General features: G+C 33.8%; 1 protein-coding gene across 1 annotated transcript in view; it reads right to left on the minus strand.

Annotated features, from left to right (window-relative positions):
• LOC126971283 (mucin-5AC-like) overlaps window positions 1-22,778 on the minus strand; it is a 41,386-nt gene that overhangs the window by 13,425 nt on the left and 5,183 nt on the right. Inside the window, exon 2 of the mRNA XM_050817510.1 lies at window positions 1,181-1,377. Coding sequence (XP_050673467.1) covers window positions 1,181-1,377 — 197 coding nt within the window. The remainder of the gene's footprint in view (window positions 1-1,180; window positions 1,378-22,778) is intronic.

Here is a 22,778-nt window from a genome sequence, read left to right on the forward strand (position 1 = left end):
TTGAATTTGTGTGTCGTTCATTATTATATCTCAAAAGATAAGTTCATTCAAGATTATTAAATAAATTTCATATATTATTTCTATTTACAATCATAGCAGTTTTCCCTTCATAACATGCTAGTACAATAAAAATTATTGTTAGTCATCTAGTCATCTAGATCTATCAGTTAATTAGTTGTCATTATTTTTTTTTTGTATTCAGAACTGTCTTAATTATAATATGCGCATTACAGGAAACGTATAGATTTAACAACATATTTATATCATTCATTTAATTATCATGATGATCAATATCGCAGATAATATTAGTGAATTGTTTAAAAACTTCTTAATTTGCGATGTATAATTGTAATTCTAATAATTATTTAAGAAACATGTGTATACATAAAATAGATTGCATTAATTGGTGTTTTCTTTAGATTAACTCATATTTCACTTGAAGTCGATCGCAACATAAGAGAAGTTTCTGCAATTTATTTAAATTGCCCAATTGTATTTTAACAATTCTACGTCCATGTATCGCATTAAGAGTAGTTTAAAATTTATTTCAAGACCAAATCTAAAACACAAAAGTACATCATAAGTAAATAATTTAATCTTCATAATTTCTAACTAATCTTTATCTAAACAGATTGTGGAAAACAGTTGTCTTTTTAACGTTTCTAAATTTGTTATAAGTAATATCAAAAGAAGCTGTAAAGTCATTTGATATTATACAGTTGAATTTTATTTTGATGTTATCATCGCAGTGCTTCATCTCTTCACAATTAACTTGTTCAGGTAAATGCAGTTCTAGATCAAAAGGACATTCAGGTTCAGGTGCAATTGTTGTTGTTGATGTTGTTACTACATCTGTTGATTTTGTCGTAGATTCTGTAGTAGTTGATGTTGATGACGTTGTAGTGTCGCTTGAAGTCGTTGATAATATGGAAGTTGGAGCTAATGTTGTAGTAGTTGTTGTTAAAGTTGATGTTGTTGGTATTGTCGGTACCGTTGTTGTTTGTTGACAACTACTGTCGTGCAAATGGATGCATACCTAAAAATTTCAGTTTCAAAATTCATTATTTCATATAGCTAATAACCGTGGTGAGAAATCAACCTGATATAATATTATATTTATAAAAGATATACAAATATTATTGGTAACCAGTAAATTTAAAGGGGGAAAAAATAATAATACCTGAGCTTTCTCGTCGAAGGCAGTCCCAGGGCCACAGGACATCAAAATTGCTCTTCCATTGCTGCACGAATAGAACTTTGTACAATCTGTTTCATGTTTTAGCAACAGATGAACACTGAAGTCTTGGGGACATCCGTTTGACAGGAACTCTGCCGAACTCGTGCCAATAAATAGAAGTATTAAAGCTATGTACATGTCTGAAAGAGAACAAATAACAGTCCATATATTATATATTGATAAAAATATAGTTTTTGCTAACAATTCTTGTAGAAGACAATAAGAAATACCGGCGGGAAATTAGCCTTACAATATTTGCATGGATGTTTTATAATATTTTATATCAGATAAAATGTAATTTTATCAAAAGATTTTTAATTAGATTGTAATCTGATAATACTTTATCAATACAAAGCTACGTCATATTGGTTGACTTTTGTACAAGAAGGCAACTCCCCTAATTCATTTGCAAAATAAAATATATAAAATTAATCGTCAGTTCATCACCTCGAAAGTCTAGTTAACGAGTGCATTTTTGCTTAACTTTTTTAGCAGTCTCGGTATACATATATGAATGAGGTGTAATTCGATTCGGAATCACGTCTAGATGATTATTGAAAAAAAATTAAGTTCCGCTCGATAAAATTGCATATTTTTTAAATAATTTACTAAAAGTGCTTGGGTTTTTTACAAACATCTCAGGTATTAATCAAAATTTTTGAAATCTAAAAAAAGAAGAATTTTCCTAAAAACAGTAGCTCCATATAAGGTAAAATATCTCAGATTTTCAGTTTAACTATTCTTACACTTGCAGTCTTTATAATCAAGTTGAAGGAAATTGTTAACTTACTACTGTACATGTAATTGAAAAATGTAATGTAACAGAAATTTAATGGCGGCGGATTATTGTTTTTTTTAGTAGTGAAGAAAAATCAAAAATACGAATTCAAACCGGAAATTCGCCTTAATTTTGGTAGTAGGGTACCTAACCTTAATTTCCGTAATTCGCTATAGATAATTATTCTCAAATATTATTATTATTATTATCCATTGTGTGTAAATTATAATTTTGGCACGTTTAGTAAAAATTAATAATAATAACGATTTAATCAATTTATTCCCTTGGAGATTTAAAATAATAATCGATTTTTTTTTCTGGAATTACAAAAAAGTTTATTAGTATTTGTTTTGATAAAGTTTCTGCAATTAATTAGTTATTTTAGTTTTGAAAAATAAAATATATCTAATATATATAATTTACGTGACACGTTGCTTGTCCGCGATGGACTCCTAAATATATAAATGGATTTTAATGGGGATTACCTCATGGAGTGCAGTTTAGTCCAACTTATTATATTTATCAAATGTTATTGACGAATTAAAAAAAAGAAGTATTTTATTTATTATGTAGAGAACAACGTCTGTCGAGTCAGCTAGTAAACTATAAGTTTAAGTAAAATTATTGGGGCGGATTTTTTCCGGTGCCCAGGGGCGGCATTAAGTTTAAATCCGGCCCTGGGTATAAGTATTATTCCAATCGGTTCAGTAGTTTTCGCACTATACCGAAGAAAAAATAACGTCTCTCCATTATCTTTAGATGTAATACCATAATACAAAAACGTTTAGACTTTAAGGCAAAGTAAATGCGGAAAATACTAAGAATTTCTATTATGCCTGTGTTATTTGGCGGTTTTTTTGAATGATATAGTTATCATAATCGAATAATTAGTTGAACTGCTACATTAGTTTTCGATTTGATTAAAATCTGCGATTATTCGCAATTATCGCCAATTTGAGTAATTATTGTCTACGCTGAATCGAATTATCTGTGAATTGCTTTATCTACACGAGAGTTTCCGATTTCGTAGCACGCATACATTAGGAAATCATCCACACCACCTGGATGTGTGATTTGTGTGTGTGACTTTAGTTATTTTCACAGCATCATGACGTACGGTATATTACTTTGGGGTCATGCTGCTGACATTGATATAGTGTTTGCACTGCAAAAGAGAGCTGTTCGTGCTATATATCAGCTTGGTAATAAACAGTCTCTCAAAGAAAAATTAAAAAAAGAAATAAATATTATGACTGTTCATTGTCAGTACATTTATGAAAATTTAATATACGTTCACAAAAATCGTCACCTTTTTGCTCTTAATAGTGATTTTCATTATTATAACACTAGAAATAAGGGATTGCTTGTAACTAATTCTAGTAGGCTTCATAAGATACATAATAGCTTTAAGGGTAAATTTATACACTTCTACAATAAAGTCCCAGCCACTGTTCAGGCATTATCTATAAATAAATTTAAATGTTTTATAAAAAAAATGGCTCTGTCGTAAATCCTATTACTCCACTGCTGAATATCTAAATGATCGGACAGCCTGGGACTAGATTGTAATTATTTTATAGCGATAGAAATGACTGTACAATATTGTATATTTTTATTGAAAAGAGCGCAAAAAAAGAATGCTGGGAGAGTTTCTTGCGCCCCTTCTTCTCTCTCAGAGCGCCATTTTTTTTCCGAAGCGGTAGTAGTATCTAGTAGTATAAGAAATGACATCAAAAAGAATTCTAAAGGAATCAATTTTGAGAAAATAAATGCCTTTTTATGTCTTTTCTTGAAAAACTCAAAAATTCTGAGCGGCACTAAAATTGCGCTCGTCACCTTGAGACATAAGATGTTAAGTCTCATTTGCCCAGTAATTTCACTAACTACGGCGAGCTTCAGACCGTAACACAGTAATGCTTACACATTACTGCTTCACGGCAGAAATAGGTGCCGTTGTGGTACCCATAATCTATCCGGTATCCTGTGCAAATCCCACTGGTAACAATAAAACTATTAAACGACTTCAAAGTCAGAACGGTCATGGATCTTCGATGTATGGTGTAGTTCAATACTTAAGGAGAGACGTAAGTAGCCCGATAAGATAATGTTAGTTGATCGCCTGCTTTTTAGTTTTCGAAATTGCCTACAATTGTAAGGTCGGTAACGCTCTTGTGATTTCTTTGATGTTACAAATGTGTATGGGCCGCGGTAATCACGAGCACCCATACTGGTCACCACCAGACCAGTATGGGTGCTCGCTTGCCCTCCTCCTCTAGAAGAGAAAATTGAAATGAAGTACTAAAGTAGGGTTGTGACTAGAGTTGAGACGTACTAGGCAAAATGCAATACTAGGTATGATGGTGACTGTGACTCAAAAGTAACAGCGACAAATACCTGTTACAAAATACTAGCTGTGATAATATACTAGCTACTGTAGTGAGGCGTATATTTTTCGTTGTTTGGTGTTACTTGTTAGCGCCATCTATACGTATTACATAGTACTTTCTCTTGTGGTAACTTCGAATTTCAAAAGTTCTGTTTAGGTAAAGCTGTATTTTTATAGTTTTGATGTAATAAAAATAATCATTATACTTTCGTATTCATTAAACAGTGATCCTTACCTAGTACACAATTAAAATGTGCCCTTATCATACGAATAATTCAACAATAAAGTAGAAATAAACATCATAAAAATATACATTATTATATTCTGTGTTAATAAGTAATTGGTTATAGGCCGTTCTTGTTAACAATAAATAAATTAATTAATAAAATTAAATATTATTCAGTAGGTACTATCAAATTACCAATATAGGTTTTTTCTTTCGAAGAGGTGAACCGTATTTTCCTGCTCGTAGGCACAATATAACTGTGAATAAATACGATTACGAAAAATGATATCAGAGACAGGGTCTTCCATTTGAAATTTACTTCAATATTTTAATTAGGTACCTACCTATCTTATCTTAACAATAGTATGTTAAATAAATATATGAAAGTGATGTATCTATTATTTACAAATGTGTCTAAAAGAAAAATATTCAGTCAACAATAAAAGTAAACAGGGTTTTCCTTATCCCACATATTTTAAAAGAATAGTTGAACCATAACTATTTTATTACCTATTGAATTAAAAATAATATAACAGACCTACAAATCACACAATAATAGCTGTATCAAAATATTGTTAAAAAAAAACTACTAAATACTCCTAATTATTTTGTTCAATAACAGGTATTACTCAAATAGCAGGTGCTACTAAAATACTAGCTGTTATTAAATACTTGTTCTGTAACAGTTGTTACTAAAATACTAGCTGTTATCAAATACTTGTTCAGTAACAGGTGTTACTCAAATAACAGTCGTTACTAAAATACTAAGTGTTATAAAATACTAGTTGTTACAAAATACTAGTTGTTACAAAATACTGCTAATACTGGTCACTGTTATTTTTGATATCTTGTCACAGTGACAACGGGTTATATTTTAATACCTGTTACAAATACCTGTGACGATAAATACGTCTCACCCCTAGTTGTGACCTAAAAAGGCACAGTACGAACGTAGTAGTAGAGAGGAAAGAAAGAATCATTGAGAGAAAAATTTAAAGAAATAAACATTTTGACTGTTGCTTCTCAATATATTATTCTTGATAATGTTCTATATGTTCATAAGCACATTGAGGAATTTGCTAGAAACTGCGACGATCATAATGTTAATACGAAGAACAAACATACACTAGTTATGCCTACTACTCGGTTAAGTCGAGTTAGTAAGTCTTTTATTGGGCGATGCTTTTACAATATGATCCCAGAAGATGTCCAAAACAAATACCGAAATAATTTATTATTATAATTATTAATTTACGAATCGTATTACGAAATTTAAAATAATTGTTAAAAAACGTCTTGTGTGGGAAAGGTTACTACAACATAAACGATTTTCTTAATGGTACCACAGACTGGGAATGAAGCGAGCATCCTCAGGCTCTTTAATTATAAATGTTTAGTGCACGATATTACATTGTAATCCATGTTTTTATTTAAAAATCCGCTGAGTTTCTTGCCCCCGTTCTTCTCAGGTTTCAGGCAATGTTTGTGATTTTGAATCCTATATTGAATAAAAATACATATTTGAATTTGAAAAGAGGCAACCGCCCATAGACATCAACAATTCTAGGGGTCGGGATTAATCAGGTTTATTATATGATTTTCGGGTTATCGGGTTCAGGAAAACTAGAGCAGTGGGGATAATATCAGAATTCGGCGGCGTAGAAAACACACAATGAAGCGACTTCTCTAAGAGTTTATGAGTTTTTGCCCTCTTGTTCTTCGAGCTCAATATTTCTAAAGTGGAGGAAAATGGCAACACACATAGTATCTAACAAAGTTACTTTCCGCGTTGCATATATCCTTACGTTTAGACCTCCTGAACCATGTAACGAATTTTGAGGCTGATTTCACCATTATTTAGATAATATATGTATCTTAATTTCAGCTGGAAGACTTCCACTGATGGGCAAAGGCCAAAAATCCTGCGCTGCCCTCCTTCAATCTATTCCAGCGATCTTGAACAGGTCATCGATCCTACTTGTAGGGAGCATACCAACATTGCGTCTTCCAGTACGTGGTCGACCTTACTGCCCCAACGGCTGCAGTCTATCCATCGAGCAGTGTGCCCTGCCCAATGCCATTTCAACTGTTTCGCAATGGTCCATATCGGTGACTATGGTTCTCACACGGATCTCCTCATTTCTGATTCGATCTTGCAGTAAAACTCTGAGCTTTGCCCTCTGAGCGACCATGCGTCATCTTATAATAATATTATGCATCTTATTAGGTTTTTAAAATCTTGCATATGCCTGTATCGGCATACATGGCGTTGTTAAAGATTCCTTTTTATATTATAAATTATGACTTGGTAGTGTAACAAAGTTTATTATTAGTATTATATATCGAGGGACGTTCAATTCTATGGTCACTTGAAAGAGAAGGCCAAACTGGCCTCTAAAAAGCTTGGTGTACTCAGTTAGGCGAGACAGTACTTCACTATAAGCCACCACTTGCAACTAAATAAGGCGCAAATTCGGCCTCACGTGGAGTACTGTTCTCACCTCTGGGCGGCCGCTCCCAAGTACCAGCTGCTTCCATTTGACCACATACAACAGAGACCAACTCTAATCAGCAACGAACAAGTCATCCGATCAGCTTGAATCTTTGCCGTTACGTAGAGATGTAGGTTTTTCTCTGCATCTTCTACGGCATTTAGTTAAAAAGTTAAAAGGTATTCTAATTTTATAATTCTGTCAGTATTATCCTATCCGTACCGTTCCACATAGTATTTTCTTTGGTCTACACGAGTGTTACAATTTATTTCAATAAAATACATTTTAATGGATTAAAAAGCGTGTAATTGTAACTGTATTTTTCCATTAGATTTTGCGTTAAAGTTACATTTATATTATTATTCTCAACCCGGCGCTTTGTTACATTTGGGGGATTTGTTTTTAGGGATTCTGATTAATTACTTATTCGAGTTCCTGGGGGACCACCATACGAAGCTGATGCAGATAAAGCGATCTCTGTTGGTATAAATTTACATAAATTGAAATGATATTCGTCAACTAAGTTATGGTGATAGATGCGATTTAAAAGGTTCACGCATGTTTGAAGAACTCTAGACTTGCGGATAAAGTGTGGCATAGTATTTACCAGTGGAGGCTTGTCACAGGATGCCGGCTAGAGTATGGGTCCCACAACGGGGTTATATATATACATATATATGTGTACCAAAAATGTTGTGCAGGTAAAGTTATTATACCACTTTGTTGACTCGTTGACTGCACAGAATTGTTTGTGTTGTTAAGCAGTTTAATGTGCAGTAGTTTTTCTGTTATGATCAGCAGGTCGTGCTGTGAAATTCCCAGAAATTTACTAACGTAAGTTATTTTTCCTTTCAATTTTGTAATATTCTCTTCCTTTTCCCTTTTCTAGGTCACATCCTACTATTATATTTTTTATAACTTTTTATCATTTTCAAAGGCTTCATTCAGCACTGGTCTATATTAATGTTTTTATGCACACCAAAATAAACGTCCAGAGATTATGTAACCAAGTAGTATGTGCATAGTTTTAAGACATCCTTAACAACGTTGGCAAACTAAGAGTACTCTCCCACTAAGACTGAGGAGTCCGTCCACCAGTCTGTCTGTCTCATAGCAATAATAATAACAGAATAATAAAATCTAAGACGGCAAATTTAAAATTTATACCAGTGGGAGGCTCCTTTGCACAGGTAGCCGTCTAGATTATGAGTATCACAACGGCACCTACTTCTGCCGTGAAGCAGTAATGTGTAAACATTACTGTGTTTTGGTCTGAAGGCCGCCGTAGCTAGGGAAATTACTGGACAAATGAGACTTAACATCTTATGTCTAAAGGTGACGAGTGCAATTGTATTGTATTCAGAATTTTTGGGTCAAGAATCCTGAGCGGCACTGCGTTGTAATGGGTAGGACGTATCAATTACCATCAGCTCAACGTCTTGCTCATCCCGTCCCTTATATTCATAAAAAAAATTAAAAATGAAATACAAAAGCAAAAATAAATCAATGAAATGGAAAATGAATGAAATGCTAAAGTACAAATATACAATAGCCACACTAAATGAACACACGGAAAGAAAAGAAGTTTCAACCAACTAAATAAAGGAAACAAAATTTTAATAGCCCTTACGTGGTCGCACAAGTAGGCACGAAGTAGGTGTCTACGCTATCGCGCGGCTACTAAATTACTTACAGGGCGTTCCGAAATGATATTATAGGAAATTGATTTATTAAGGTGAATTACTAGTATGTGTAAGATATTTATTACTAGCTGCCCGGACAGACTTTGTTCAGTAAAACATTAATATAAATTTAAATAAATATAACGCATTTCCGAGTGATCCCGTTATTTACATCTCAACAATAAACGTATAAGATAACACACAAAAATAAGTTTCGTAGACATCAATAATTTATGAACTTAATTTTATGGCGGCGACGTGGGGCGGGTCGTTCCTTTCCCTAATATATGGTCGAGGGAGGCGATGGCTGGCCCATGCGCCATGCTCGGGAACGGGTGCTACACGTGGTGGCTGGATGATATTGTTACCGGGAGGTCTGCTTGATGTGTTTTTTATTATTATTATTTCCTTTAAAGTTAACGTTATTATATTATATTTTATTTTATGAAATGCTCACATAATGCCTCTATTTATTTACGGTATGTGTGGATTGATGCTCTTGTGTTTATAAGTATTCATTTAATTTTTTTTCTTTTTTTGACTTACTCGTGTAAGCCTTTCAGTTTTTGACATTTAAGTATTTTTGTTGCGTCACTTTGCATATATTGTAATTGAAATGATTTGTAAAACAATTAAAATGTAAATCTTGACTTAAAAGAGTGGCAATGAGTTTCTTGCTACTTCTTCTTATTAGCTCAACCCTTTACGAAGTAGCGGTAAATTCAATAAGAAACAATATTTTTATTTTTTTTTGACATTCATAAGTGTTATTTCCGTGACCTACATGAATAAAGTGATTTTGAATTTCAATTTGAATTTATCTGTTATTTCTACTCATTTATAGATCCTGTAAAGGGCCATATTGATCTATATTAAATGCACATTGTATTTAATGTACTTTATTGGATAATAATAAATGCTGTATTGCTTAAAATCGCTTCGTAAATAAGCCATTATTTCTCGTAAAAGTAAAGGATATAAAATGGTTACTGTGGGTTTTACCAAGGAGACAGACATATACCTTTTAGAACGTTTTTTATAAACCTTTTCAAGATGTACAATAATGTTGTAAATCATTTTGATATATCTATCTTAGGGATCCGCCAGCGTTTGCAATGTAAGCGCTAAAATGTGTTTATTGACGACATCATATTAGAAACCATTTTCATCATATCAGAAATGTATGCATGTATATATATGCATAATATAAACCTTCCTCTTGAATCACTCTATTTATTGAAAAAACCGCATTAAAATCCGTTGCGTTGTTTTTAAGATCTAAGCATACATAGGCACAGACACAGACAGCGGGGAGCGACTTTGTTTTTTCTATGTAGTGATAAATTTTGTATAAAGAGTGTTGTTTATTAAGTCATTTGTAAATAATTCAAGTTAACTGAACTGAATAAAGGTAATTTGTATATACTTAAGATACCTAAAAATATTTTTGAACTTGTGTTTCTTGTTTTATATTGGGAATTGATTTAAATTAAATTTATAGATATTTTTAAGAACGATTTTAACTTTAGTTCGAATGCGAATTTCCTGCCTACTTCCTTCGTGATCATTTTTTCAGTTTCTTTGAAATAAGTGCCAAGTTGTTATACATTTAAGAACTGCTCGAAAACTGTAATGTTTTTAAAATCATCTGCAGGTCAAGCTACATAACGTTTTTTGTGTTTGTTTTTCAGACGTTTGAAAGAAATCTGAAAAAAAAAAAGTTGAAATAATATCGTTTTTTGTCTCGCACTTTTATATTTGTACTGTTAATTAAACTGTTGTTTTAATATTGATGAATAACAAGTGTTTAATTATATTTTTATACAAGAAAAAATTGGTTTAAATTGACGCTTTTTTTTAGTAACTTTTTGAAATTGCAATTTTTACTTTTATTGAAAAAACCTGAAAACTCATAAATGATTCACTTTTGCCTAATGCATATGGGGGTTAAATTATCGCAAATAGCTACCCCTATCACCTCCTAACAGGAATATATAATAACCCTGTATAATTTCCCTCATTTCGAGAGTTAAAAATACAAATTTTATTAAATCATACCACAATTTTCACCTACCTACATGACGTCTCCCCAGAGTTCTAGCCACATAATTATGTCTAAAGGTAAAGGTATAAAATCAATCAAATGCGTTAAAAAAAACTGACAAAAAAATCACTGAATTTAAACATCCAACATCATCTCACAGTAAAAAATTGTAAAAACAAACAAAAATTATAAAATAAAATTTGTACCATCTACTAGTACTACAAATTAATTGAGAACACGTTTGTAAATTCATTTCAAGTGTTAATGACATGGGTCTATTAAGGCGGTGACAGGACCTCATTGCGGTTTTTTTTAATTTTGAAGAAGTAGCGGGACGAATGGACCTTCATTCTGGTTTTTTTTATGTTAATAAGAGACGAGACGAGCAGGACGTACAGCTGATGGTAATTGATACTCCCTGCCCGTTACAATACAGTGCCGCTCTGGATTCTCGAAAAACCCAAAAATTCTGAGCGGCACTGCAATTGCGCTCGTCTCCTTGAGATATTACATGTTAAATCTCATTTGTCCAGTAATTTCACTACCAACGACGCCCTTCATACCGAAACAGAATAATGTTGAACAATACTGCTTCACGGCAGAAATAGGCGCCTTTGTGATACCCATAATCTCGCTGGCATCCTGTGCAAAGGCGCCTCTCACTGGTTTCATTCGTCGTTCTCACCTAGATGCGTGGCTGCCTCGGTCCCCTCACAGATAGCAAACGAGGAACCTGAACCGAGTAGTAGCGGTATAACCACACATCTAATCGGGCAACTGATCAGAACAGGCTTGGCACTTTGGAAATATACCCAGAATAGCCTGATGCAAAAAGAAACCACTCCTACTATCTTTCCCAAGGGAATTATCATGCAAGTTATGATAACCAGCAACAAAAATTCGTGACAAGCCTGACCGATCTGCCAGAAACGTGCCCGGCCCATGAGGGGAAGAAGAACATATTGAATGTAAATATTATCTGGAATCTAAGACATGACTATAAAAAAGTATATAAAAATGACGGAATACGTAGCCTAGATTTCAGTAACCAAATTATTAAGTAATAGATAAGACCAATTAATACGAGGATGTAAGGACAATAAATATACCAAAAAATGATGAACTGGGTGTACAAAACAGATATAAGAAATCTAAGCAAAAAAAAAGGAAATAACTGCTCATTACAGTTTCGTATTATAAGAAAAAATCTTTGTCACATCGAAATAAATTAAAATTTTCTATCTTGTAATTTTTTGGAGTACCTAATAAGAATCTAAATGGCTTATGATTTTACACACGTAGCTAAAAAAATATATTTTATCGACTGATGTGGCAATTTGTTTTCTACTATTTACTATAGTATATATCTTTAGGAATAATACAGTATCTGTACATTAGAATAAGTTCTTTAAAGTTCATATAGGTGCAGGTGACGGCGTAAGGTAGAACCATTGACTCTGGTTCGATTCTAAACCCACACGTACGAATGAGTTTTCGAATTTTGAATTCATATGTACGTTTATCCAACGATTCATAAGATGGCGTGATTCTTTTGGTGTAAAAAGAGAGGTCGCAGTGATCAAATACCATCAGGTGACCCTTACGTATGCTCCATTATCCATCTCTTCCATAAAAAAAAACTTTTTCCACAAATTACTTACATGAAATTTTGGTGAATCAATAATTATCATAATACCGTCGCGGTTTAATTTATTTCTATCAGCAAATACTTGTAATAGATATTTTGTTTTATCATGTAAGTACTTCTTAAGGAAAATTGTGTTATTGTTTGTACATTATTGACACAATTAAGCTATGTTAGTCATCAGGTACGTTTGAGACGATATTGTGGGTGCGAGAAGAAGCGAGCCTGTTTAGGAAGCTGAGAGTGAAACGATTAAGGCGCATTTGTTTTATACTTTTTGTAACATAAAACAATCAAAAATTTTATTTACGTTATAGCTACAAAACTCTTCATTGGTACTAAAAATAATAATTATTGTTAAGTTTAACCTAGTAAAAATCAAACTTAACTTATTTACACATGAATTTAGTAATTTAAAGTAAAATACACGTATGCTACATCAGAAGAAGAAATTATCTAATACAAAATTTAACGCTCAGAATTAAATCAAGCAGAGTTTTTTTTTGCAATGAGCGCCTTAACTCAGTACTCATATCATTAACAATAAGTTGTACATACAATTAAAAAATATTTTGTGATAGTATTAGAAAATTACAATTTAAATTTTAGACGTAGTTACTTAATTAAATAATTATCCGATAACGATGCTAATTGTAATTGTTTAGTATCTCTATTACTTGCGCGTAAACTAATAAAAAAAAATTGTTTTCACCACGCATGCAAATTAGTGTCCAGCGTACCTCGAGCGATTGCCGTTAATAGTTTATAATGACCACATCTAGAAGCCAAAGCATAGGTACTTGGATTCGAAGAAACTATGCGTCAGAGCAAGACAAAAACTTCAACCAGGCCCACATTCTAGCGCTCACAAGATGCAGATCCTATCACACATAGGGCATTGCTCTTATCTCAGGTCTGGTGCACCCCAGCATCAGCTGGAACCATTTGCCCGCGTGGATTGCAGAGCTGCTCAAATTGCCAGGGCTCCAGTTCTCTCAGGACCGAATCGATCACTTAGCGTTGCTGGAACACGGGTAGTTCTGACCGAATGGAAGTGAGGTTTAATATTACCAATTTTTAAATATAGCAACAAATGTGATAAAAATATCTAATTATAGACCTATCACCGCCCCTGCAAAAATATTTGATTCACTTTTTATCCGCACATGTCGTGGCTAACTAAACATCAACTAAAAGAAAAATAAAATTATTTCGAAAAAATTACTGAACTTTTAAAATTTTACTGTATCCGTTAAAAAGGAAAACAGGAATAGAAATGAGGTTGACATATTATTTTTTTGAGATTATACTGATTTTGGTACGGCATTTGATAAAGTTAATCATGGTTTATTACCAAAATAGCTTAGAAATATATGGAGGCTGATATCTTATTTATCATATCAGCCTCTGGGATGTGCAACTCTTTGATAAGATTCCAATGAACTTCAGCAACTTACTGGCGTACCCCAAGGCTCCCGTTTAGGCCCGTTACTATTTACACTTTTTATGAACGTTATTTCCTGAAATATAATTTTAATTTGCATTAGAAATAACTATATGCAGATGAATTTGAAAATTTATCGAACTGTAAATCTCTTGCTCAAAAAAATAAGTGATAAAACGATATCAATCATGTGTCTTTTATTGCACGAAATACCTTATCCAGATTAAAAAAATAAATGAAACCATATAGAAAACAAAGAAAACATATCATATTATATAGTTTTTAAACTAGGTAATGTATAACATATATGGCGTACATTGACAATATTGTACATAAAAGTTTTAGTTTTGCTTAGGTAGTGGTAGGCAGACCTTTTTCTGCCATCAAGTCTCTGAAGGGTCCGTAGCTACGAAAAAAACCGCGCTAATAAAACTAAACTTCTTATATCTCATAGTGTAAAGCGCAATTGTTACGCCCCTCAGAATTTTGGAAGCACTAAAGAATCCGCACTGCAGTCTCCTTCCTTTCGCCGAGTAGAAGTCAGCTAAGAAGCGTATTTTACGAAATTCCACCCGCAAGAGTTTCTTTTTAATATGAACAGAACAACGTCTGTCGGGTCAGCTAGTAATTTATATAATGAAAACACACGGTTTATTTTTACGATAATAGCATAGAATAGAAATATATATACATATTAACCATAGGAGTGACAATAACTTAACATATTGCAACAATACTTCATGAAGCGGACAAAAAAAAAGAGAACAAAACAATGAACCGTTGTTACAACAAATCAAGTAGAACGGATATCTGAAGCTCTTGATTTTGGTAGAAATTTAGTTTCATACAAGGCTGGTCGAAGGCCGTGGAGGAAAATACAAAGTGGCTTCTCTTCTTTTGGGACCAAGGTATCCATTTATAAGGTATCATTTATAAGGTATCCACATTAACAGAATCAGTTATAATTCTCAAATAACTTGTAAGCAGTTTGAACAGCAATTTTTGTTTATAATGTTTCAAAACGAAACGAAAATCTATAGTGTTAAACTCTATGGATGTGTTACGCTTATAATAATCGTATTATGAGCATAGCACATAAATATATCAATAAATTTCTCAATTTAATTATTCCTAATAAAATTCCGAATAGTTTTCTCGTTTTTCGTCTTTAATCGATGTTAGTAATAGGTATTGAAGTATGAAACAGCCTAGCGAAACTCTTTAAGAAAAAGCGATTCGCTCGATTGTTTGAAACGTGCAGTCATTGATAGATTGACAGATGACGGCTATAATCTTGTAAAAAATGGAGATAGCCGAAATCCACTACGTTCTTAGCATCTGTTCGCTTTCAAATTTAGCCGGATTATACTTTGTCGTCAATCCCTATTCCTACTATATATATATTACTACTATTTCAAAGTTATGTCAAATGACTGCACGTTTCATACTAAAGTAAGCGAATAAATTTTTTGACTTTAAATATGTATATGATCTGATGGTTTCACATTAAATTTTTTTATCACTCGGCTTTAAAAGTGAAGATGGATACATTGTTGTTTTTGACGTTCAATAAGTGATTATTTAACTCCAATTTTGAATAAAAATATTTTAATTTAAAAAAATTTTTTTGGGTGGGAAATATTTATTTCAGTCGAACTCTTAGTGCATTCAAGGCTAAAAAGTCTCTGTTTGTCGTGTTTCCTTGATTTGGGATCACTCCTTTAACTGTCATAGCTTTAATAGGCATATCCGGCATTGATATATCTACCGACGTTCAATTCCGTGATCACTTAAAAGAGAAGGCCAAATTGGACTCATAAAAGTTTGATCTACTTAGTAAGGCTTAATATTCTACCTCATATATCACGGAAGTGCTAAAAAAGTTTTTCAGGTTGATACCAGCAGCTGATACCTAATTTACGTCTGGTGTTCTACAACCGCGCGTTTTATGATAAACTTTTTGCGTCACACAGGCAATTTGTGGAATCAATTTCTGGCTGCAGTTTTCCAGAACTCAATTTATTCATCAAATCAATAATTTCAGCATCGTATCTCCTGATCCCTGGTGTTTCACCATTTCCCATCACGTGAGCCTGTTGCTTCCCTCTTATATAAAAAGAATTGTAATGAACTTTGAACAATGATGGCCCAACTAGCAGTAAGATAATTCGACTCATGAAACAAGAAACAATCTTCTCCATTTTTGCTCCATGATAGCAATATAGTATATGATTAGACATAATAATCGTCTAATTGGAAAAACCATCAATCAATCAGATAAAAGAAGAGTATTACCAATATGTAACGAAAGAGGACGCATGATCAAACAACCTTGGCATTAGAAAATGTCGATCACGTGTAACTAATGTGATTCAAAATGGCTAAGATTAAGTTTTGATAATAAATAACAACAGAATACAATTATATACACTTAGATGTTGAATCATTCATATCAAAGAGATGTTATCTTACGTTCGTACAACAAAAAGTAATGTTCAACACGTACGTCTAATCGCCGGCCGATAATATACGTCATTCTTCATGGAATCGTGAATTGGAAAGGGCTTAAGTATAAAATTGCCGCTTTGACGTACTGGCTAATGTAACAATAAAAGCTGCTTGGTTCGAGATTTCAGTGAGAACTTTTCTTCTAGAACATTCCAGATGTTAAAAATGTGTCCGTGGGATGCGATTTGCATCGACACTCTGGCTCCTTCCCATGCCCAAGTTGCTTCAAATTGGCTGGGGCTGCTGCTTCGACTGCCGAAGACAGCCAACGTCGCAAATATGTTTGTCTCAGTGAGTCTTACATCCTTGTGCCGTTTGGTGTCAAGACTAAAGTACTACTCACTGCACCTGGAAACCCAAGCGTTGGCAGCTATTTCAGTCAACGGATCAGCCTCGCTATCCAACGTGGAATTACTGCCAGTATTCTTTTTACACTTCCCCGTAATGATAATTTTAATTAAATTTAATCATAATAAGTATTGTTAATATAGTGATAAGCATTGTTTTGTATTGAATATTAAGATTTCAAAAAAATTTACGATATTGTATTTTCATATTATCAATTGTTTTTACCTTCGAATTTCAATTATATGTATACATTGGAGGGTACGTCTAATGAACGCACTGAGCTTTTCTCTTTTCTTTAATCTCTTCCGTAAACTTCCACTTCAAGAATGAACTCAGATATGAAACAGACAGACACTAAGTTAAATAATAATGATTAGAATGGGATGATAGAGGCCGATTCGCAACTACCTAGGAATTAGCGATGTGCTTTGAAGTTAGTTAGTTTAGAAATTGGGTTGTATTAGAAATCTGTGTTTCCAAAATAATTGCTATTCCCATGGGTATTCTAGGAAAAATATATACACTGCATGAATCCTTTAAAAATCCTAAACAATCTTCAATACTCACTTTGTCAGTCGTACAACTAAGACAAAATTGAACGAAATATCACAAATTGGAAATCTGTCTAACATCATAGCCAGCTTAATAATGTTTTAAAGATTATTTAGAATCAGGATAACTTAATTTTCTAGAACTAGTATTCCGATATTGAAGGCGAAGTACAGGAAGTTATCCACGACAGTCTCAATCAAGAATCGACTTACTTAAATGTTTACTGCATGTACATAGACGCCTAATTCTGCCGTGAATCAGTAATGTGTAAGCATTATTGTGTTTCGGTCTAAAGGGCGCCGTAGCTAGTGAAACTACTGGGCAAATGGAACTTTATATCTTATGTCTCAATGTGACGAGCGCAATTGTAGTTCCGCTCAGAATTTTAGGGTTTTTTAAGAATCCTGAGCGGCACTGCATTGGAATGGGCAGGTCGTATCAATTACCATCAGCTGAACGTCCTGCTTTTGGCAATAAGGGACCAGACGTCCCTTATTGTCAAAATTTACCTATTAGCGTTAATCAACGGGGTTTCTCATTAATCTGGGCCCAGCATCAACAACAATAATCCAGTAAACCTTACTCGGAAATCAAAAATTAATAAATTCTACGTAATATATTATAATAATACATTATCAAACCTTATCAAATGTATCACGCAGATAAGAATATCCAGTACCGGCTCTTTACATGTGTACTTAAATGACATTTAATTCAAAATCAAATATAATGCCAATTGCCATCATAATCTTGCGATATTGTTATACGTTATGTTATTTAAAATCAGGAAAAGACGGCAGAAAAGCAGGTTGAGGTGCTTAAGGTGTTTTAAGCTGTCGTAGCTAAACGAACCAAGTCGTTCATATGCGAGCATTTTCTTTAATGTTATAAACATTTGTCGTGTATCTCTATTAGTCCATAAGTATATGGACAAAATGAATTTTGTTGATCAAAGTTAAATCAATTTATTTTTCTAGTTTGTTTATTGTTTCAATGTCTAATTCTAATAATGTGAGTTCAAAGAAAAGGACAGAATCAAATATTAATGGTGTAAAATTTTAAGGAGCTGAAATGAAATAAGAAAAAACCTCAAGAGTGTGTCTGAATCCATCAATTCATACACACTGGACATAAATAAAGGTTTTACACAAACGAAAATAGCATGGCCCAACCTTTAAAATATTTGATGTAAATACATAAAAATATATAGCTTTAAATGTGATCGAGCATTTTTGATCCGGTTTATCGAAGTACGCGACCATTATTCAAATATGGTTTATTTTGAAGGTTTAAGGTTAACTTTTAAATTTATTTATTTTGATCTAAATATAATGAAAAGAAAGAAAGTTATGTGGCAAAAAACATGCTTGATAAATCAAGCGATACGTTAAAGCGTACAATTTTTGTCATTCTTATTAATACTAAGACACAAAATCCTCAATTATGTCCGACCTTTTTACCCAAATGTCCGGCCAAACTGGCTGGTCTATCCGGTTATTAGGTTTGGCGACCTGGCAGCCCAAGTTGCTCGTAAGGCGCAATCCACATTGCAGTAAGAACAGAGTTTTGGGGCCCAAACAATTCACGTCATGTTTGAATGACTCATGAAACAATAATAAAAATATATTTTGATTGATTCCACTCTAAGCAGAAGACGAAGTATTTAGAGCTATTATTGTTCCTGCATACAGCCGCCGTATTGTTGGAAGCTTCAATGGATAGAAAGGAATAGATGGACCAGCAAGATATTTAGACGTTTTCACGATTGATATTGATAATGTTGAAGAAAATGTAAAAAAAGTGTTTTACTGCTCAGTATCCTGATCAACTAACTAAAAATTAATGTAATTTTCATGTGTGTTTCGGGGACGCGGGAGAAACTAAGGGGAACAAGATAGAAAAGGTACGAAACAATCTTGTACCTGCTTAGGAAAATCTTTGTTTATATCTGTGAGCATTTTATATATTAAGAACGACATGGACATACAAAAAATAAAAACGCTAAAAAACCGACTTCAAAAAGTATAAAATCACTTAATACAGATATACCTAATTTAATACACCTCACAAACCTACAACTTTTAATGTAAATAAAATACTATTCTTTATATGTGCTAACTTTTGATAGGTTTTAAGTGGCTAAGAAAGCTGTACACAAATTAAAATTACATCATCCACGTAAACAAAAAAGTTTAAAAAAAAAATTCATAAATGAAAACTACTCGGCCAAACTATGTGAACTTTTATGGCAACTTTCGGTCCTTTACTGCCCCAACGGCCATCATCTCGTCCAAAATACTAGTGTATCAAGACGAAGGTGTTTAACTAGTGCGTGTTGCTAGTAACACAGACGTGGTTGCTAACTATGGGCCATATGAGGAAGCTCATTGTCACTCAAAGGGCAATGGAGAGGGTCTCCCACAAGATGGACCGATCTGGTCAAGATCGCCAGAGTAGGTTGGATGAGTTGAACAACCACAAGTTGCACCCATTAACGAGCACAACGCATCGCTTCTCTCGACTATATTTAGGTGTATGTGGAACTGTTGCCTCTCAATATATTCTTGATAATGTAATGTATGTACATATGCACATAAGTGAATTTTCTGCCTCAAGTAATGCCTACTACTCGGCTAAGTCGAGTAAGTAAGTCTACCCCAGAAAATATTCAAAACAAATGTATAAGGAAATTCAAAAGAGTTGTTTTAAAACGTTACGATATTACATTGTAACCATAGTTTAATGAAAAAAAGAAGCCTGCTGAGTTTCTTTCGCCCGTTCTTCTAAGGTCTGAGGAATGCTTTTTCGAATGGGCAAGCAATAATTTTTGGACAGACGCACTATACAGATGTAATTATAAAGAATCTTCGTGTAAACAATACACTTGTTGCTGTAGTGAACGCTTTGTAGACTAAATACATGCTACAGAGAGCTTATCGCAGTTACTACCCGAGAACGCCTCGCATTTTACGACGAGCAGGACGTTCAGCTGATGGTAATTGATACGCCCTGCCCATTATAATGCAGTGCCGCTCAGGATTATTGAAAAACCCAAAAATTTTGAGCGGCACTACAACTGCGCTCGTCACCTTGAGACCTAAGTTGTCAAGTCGCATTTGCATTTAGCCTAGATATAGCAAAGGCCTCTAATCGTGTATAGCAAAAGGCGCTTTTCTCGAAACTTCCATCGTTTGAGCTTCTGAAAACTTTATGCAAGTGGGCATCACCAGCTTTTTCCCTGAACGCAGGATACTGGTCGTTGGCGACGCGATATTGCTCAAACTCGAAGCTCGTGAATGCTGGCGTTTCCCAAGTTGTATGGTATCTCCTATTTTCCTTTTTTTGAATATTAATGATAATAATATGTTGGACGCCTCTAGTATGCATTACTATATAGATGACAGTACTGAAGATGTCGTAAGTATACACGGGCCATCGGGAAATCAGTGTGTCTTCCACCAAGTCCTCTCTTGAGAAGATCACCGATTGTGGTAAATGAACCTTGTTCAAATTATCCCTCAGAAGACTCAATCTCTCCAGATAACTACTAAAAAAACCCTATTTGTCGTATAACACACTCCCGACTACTCGTAATGTCTCGCCGAGTGTCAGCATACTCAAAATCCCAAACGATTACCAATTCCGCGGAAATATGGAAGCTAAACCCAGAAACCAGCAAGAAACTTGGGGTCATAAATTGAGGAAAGCAATACTTCAGCCGGTTCATTTTCTAGCGCTCTACAAAGCGCAGGTCCAGCCATATGTGGAGTATTGCTGTCATCTCTGGTCTGGCGACCCCACCCCAGTATAAGCTTGAACTATTTGACGTAGAAATCGAATCGTAACGTAATTGCGAGCGACTTACCCAGATAAATCCTGTAGAGGATTTCAGGATTTTTAGATAATACTTTGTACATTCTCCGCGCCTGAGTAGGCCTCACGGGCCAAATGTCTCGACACCATACGGCACAAAAATGAGACGTTTGCTGTCTTTGGCAGTCGAAGCAGCAGCCCCAGCATCAACTGATGTAGCTTGGAAATGAGAAAAAGCCAGATTATCGACGCTAGTTGCGTCCCACAACAACGCCCTTCCCCGTGCCCAAGCCATCGGGGTCATTCCATCAGGAAATATGTAATATGTTTTGGACATTACAAAAAGAAAAGCAAATAAATCAACTAATAAATTAAATTAATAGTTAGATATATTAATGCATAACTTCAAGTGTTGTATTCAGTCAAAGATATCTTTTTGGATCATGTTTGTTGAACTGGAGTAGACACTCCAATATGGATAAGTTAGTCTGCATTTAATTCGATATTATAACAAGAGTGCAATGAACTAAACATCGAAATACCAAACATAGTAACACCTTGTTATTGTTTCTACTATATTATAAAGGTAAATTGCTATATACTTGCCAAAAAATGTATGTCCATATGTAGACACGCAAAAAGTTTTTTATTTGATTTATTTATATCAAATAACAATTTCACAATTCTTGTGAAAACCAAAACCTTTCAATCCATAAACTCATTCGAATTTTACCGTGTACAAGGTTTGTCAAAATATATTATTGAAGTGAAATCTTCTTTAGGTGCGTTGGACACTCTTTAGTGGGGGAAAATCATATGGTTTCGCGTCACCGACATTATCATGACTGACGCGATTCAGAGCAAAAAGGTAATAATTTTAATGCATATGTATTAAGTTTCTTAGATGTACTCAGAATAAATTTTATAGTTGAATATTAAAATTAAATAGACTTCACATAGACCCAAAAAAATATTCAACATTTAAGTATTTAGATACATACATACATAAAATCACGCCTCTTTCCCGTAGGGGTAGGCAGAGACCACTTCTTTCCACTTGCTACGATCCTAACATACTAGTTTCGCTTCGTCCACTTTCATTATTCCTTTCATACATGCTCTCCGGTTTAGGGTACTCTTGACCTGGCCTTTTTTCAAGACGTCCCTTTTTGATCTTGAAACGTCCGCCTAGGTCTACCCCTTCCAACGCTTTCATTCACACTAGCCTTATACACTTTCTTCGTCAATCGTCCTTCATTCATTCTCTCGACACGTCCAAACCATCTCAGCATAAGCAAACCATTTAAGTATTTACCCTACTAAAATTAATAATACGCACCTGTAACTAATGTATTGTAGCAAACTAACAGTGACATCTGTATCTCCTGTCACTATTATATTGTGGGAACCTTAGAGTAAAATATATAATTATCTTCTGTTACTAATTTATTGTAGCAAGCTTACAGTTACGCCAATATGTCCTGTAACTAATGTATTGTAGCAAACTAACAGTGACATCTATATTTCCTGTCACTAATATAATGGCGGAAGCTTAGAGTAAAATATATAAGTATCTTCTATTACTAATCTATTGTAAAACTATATATGTAAACTAACAGTTAC

Source organism: Leptidea sinapis, chromosome 23 (genome assembly GCF_905404315.1).
Source record: "Leptidea sinapis chromosome 23, ilLepSina1.1, whole genome shotgun sequence".
Taxonomy (NCBI): Eukaryota; Metazoa; Arthropoda; class Insecta; order Lepidoptera; family Pieridae; genus Leptidea; species Leptidea sinapis.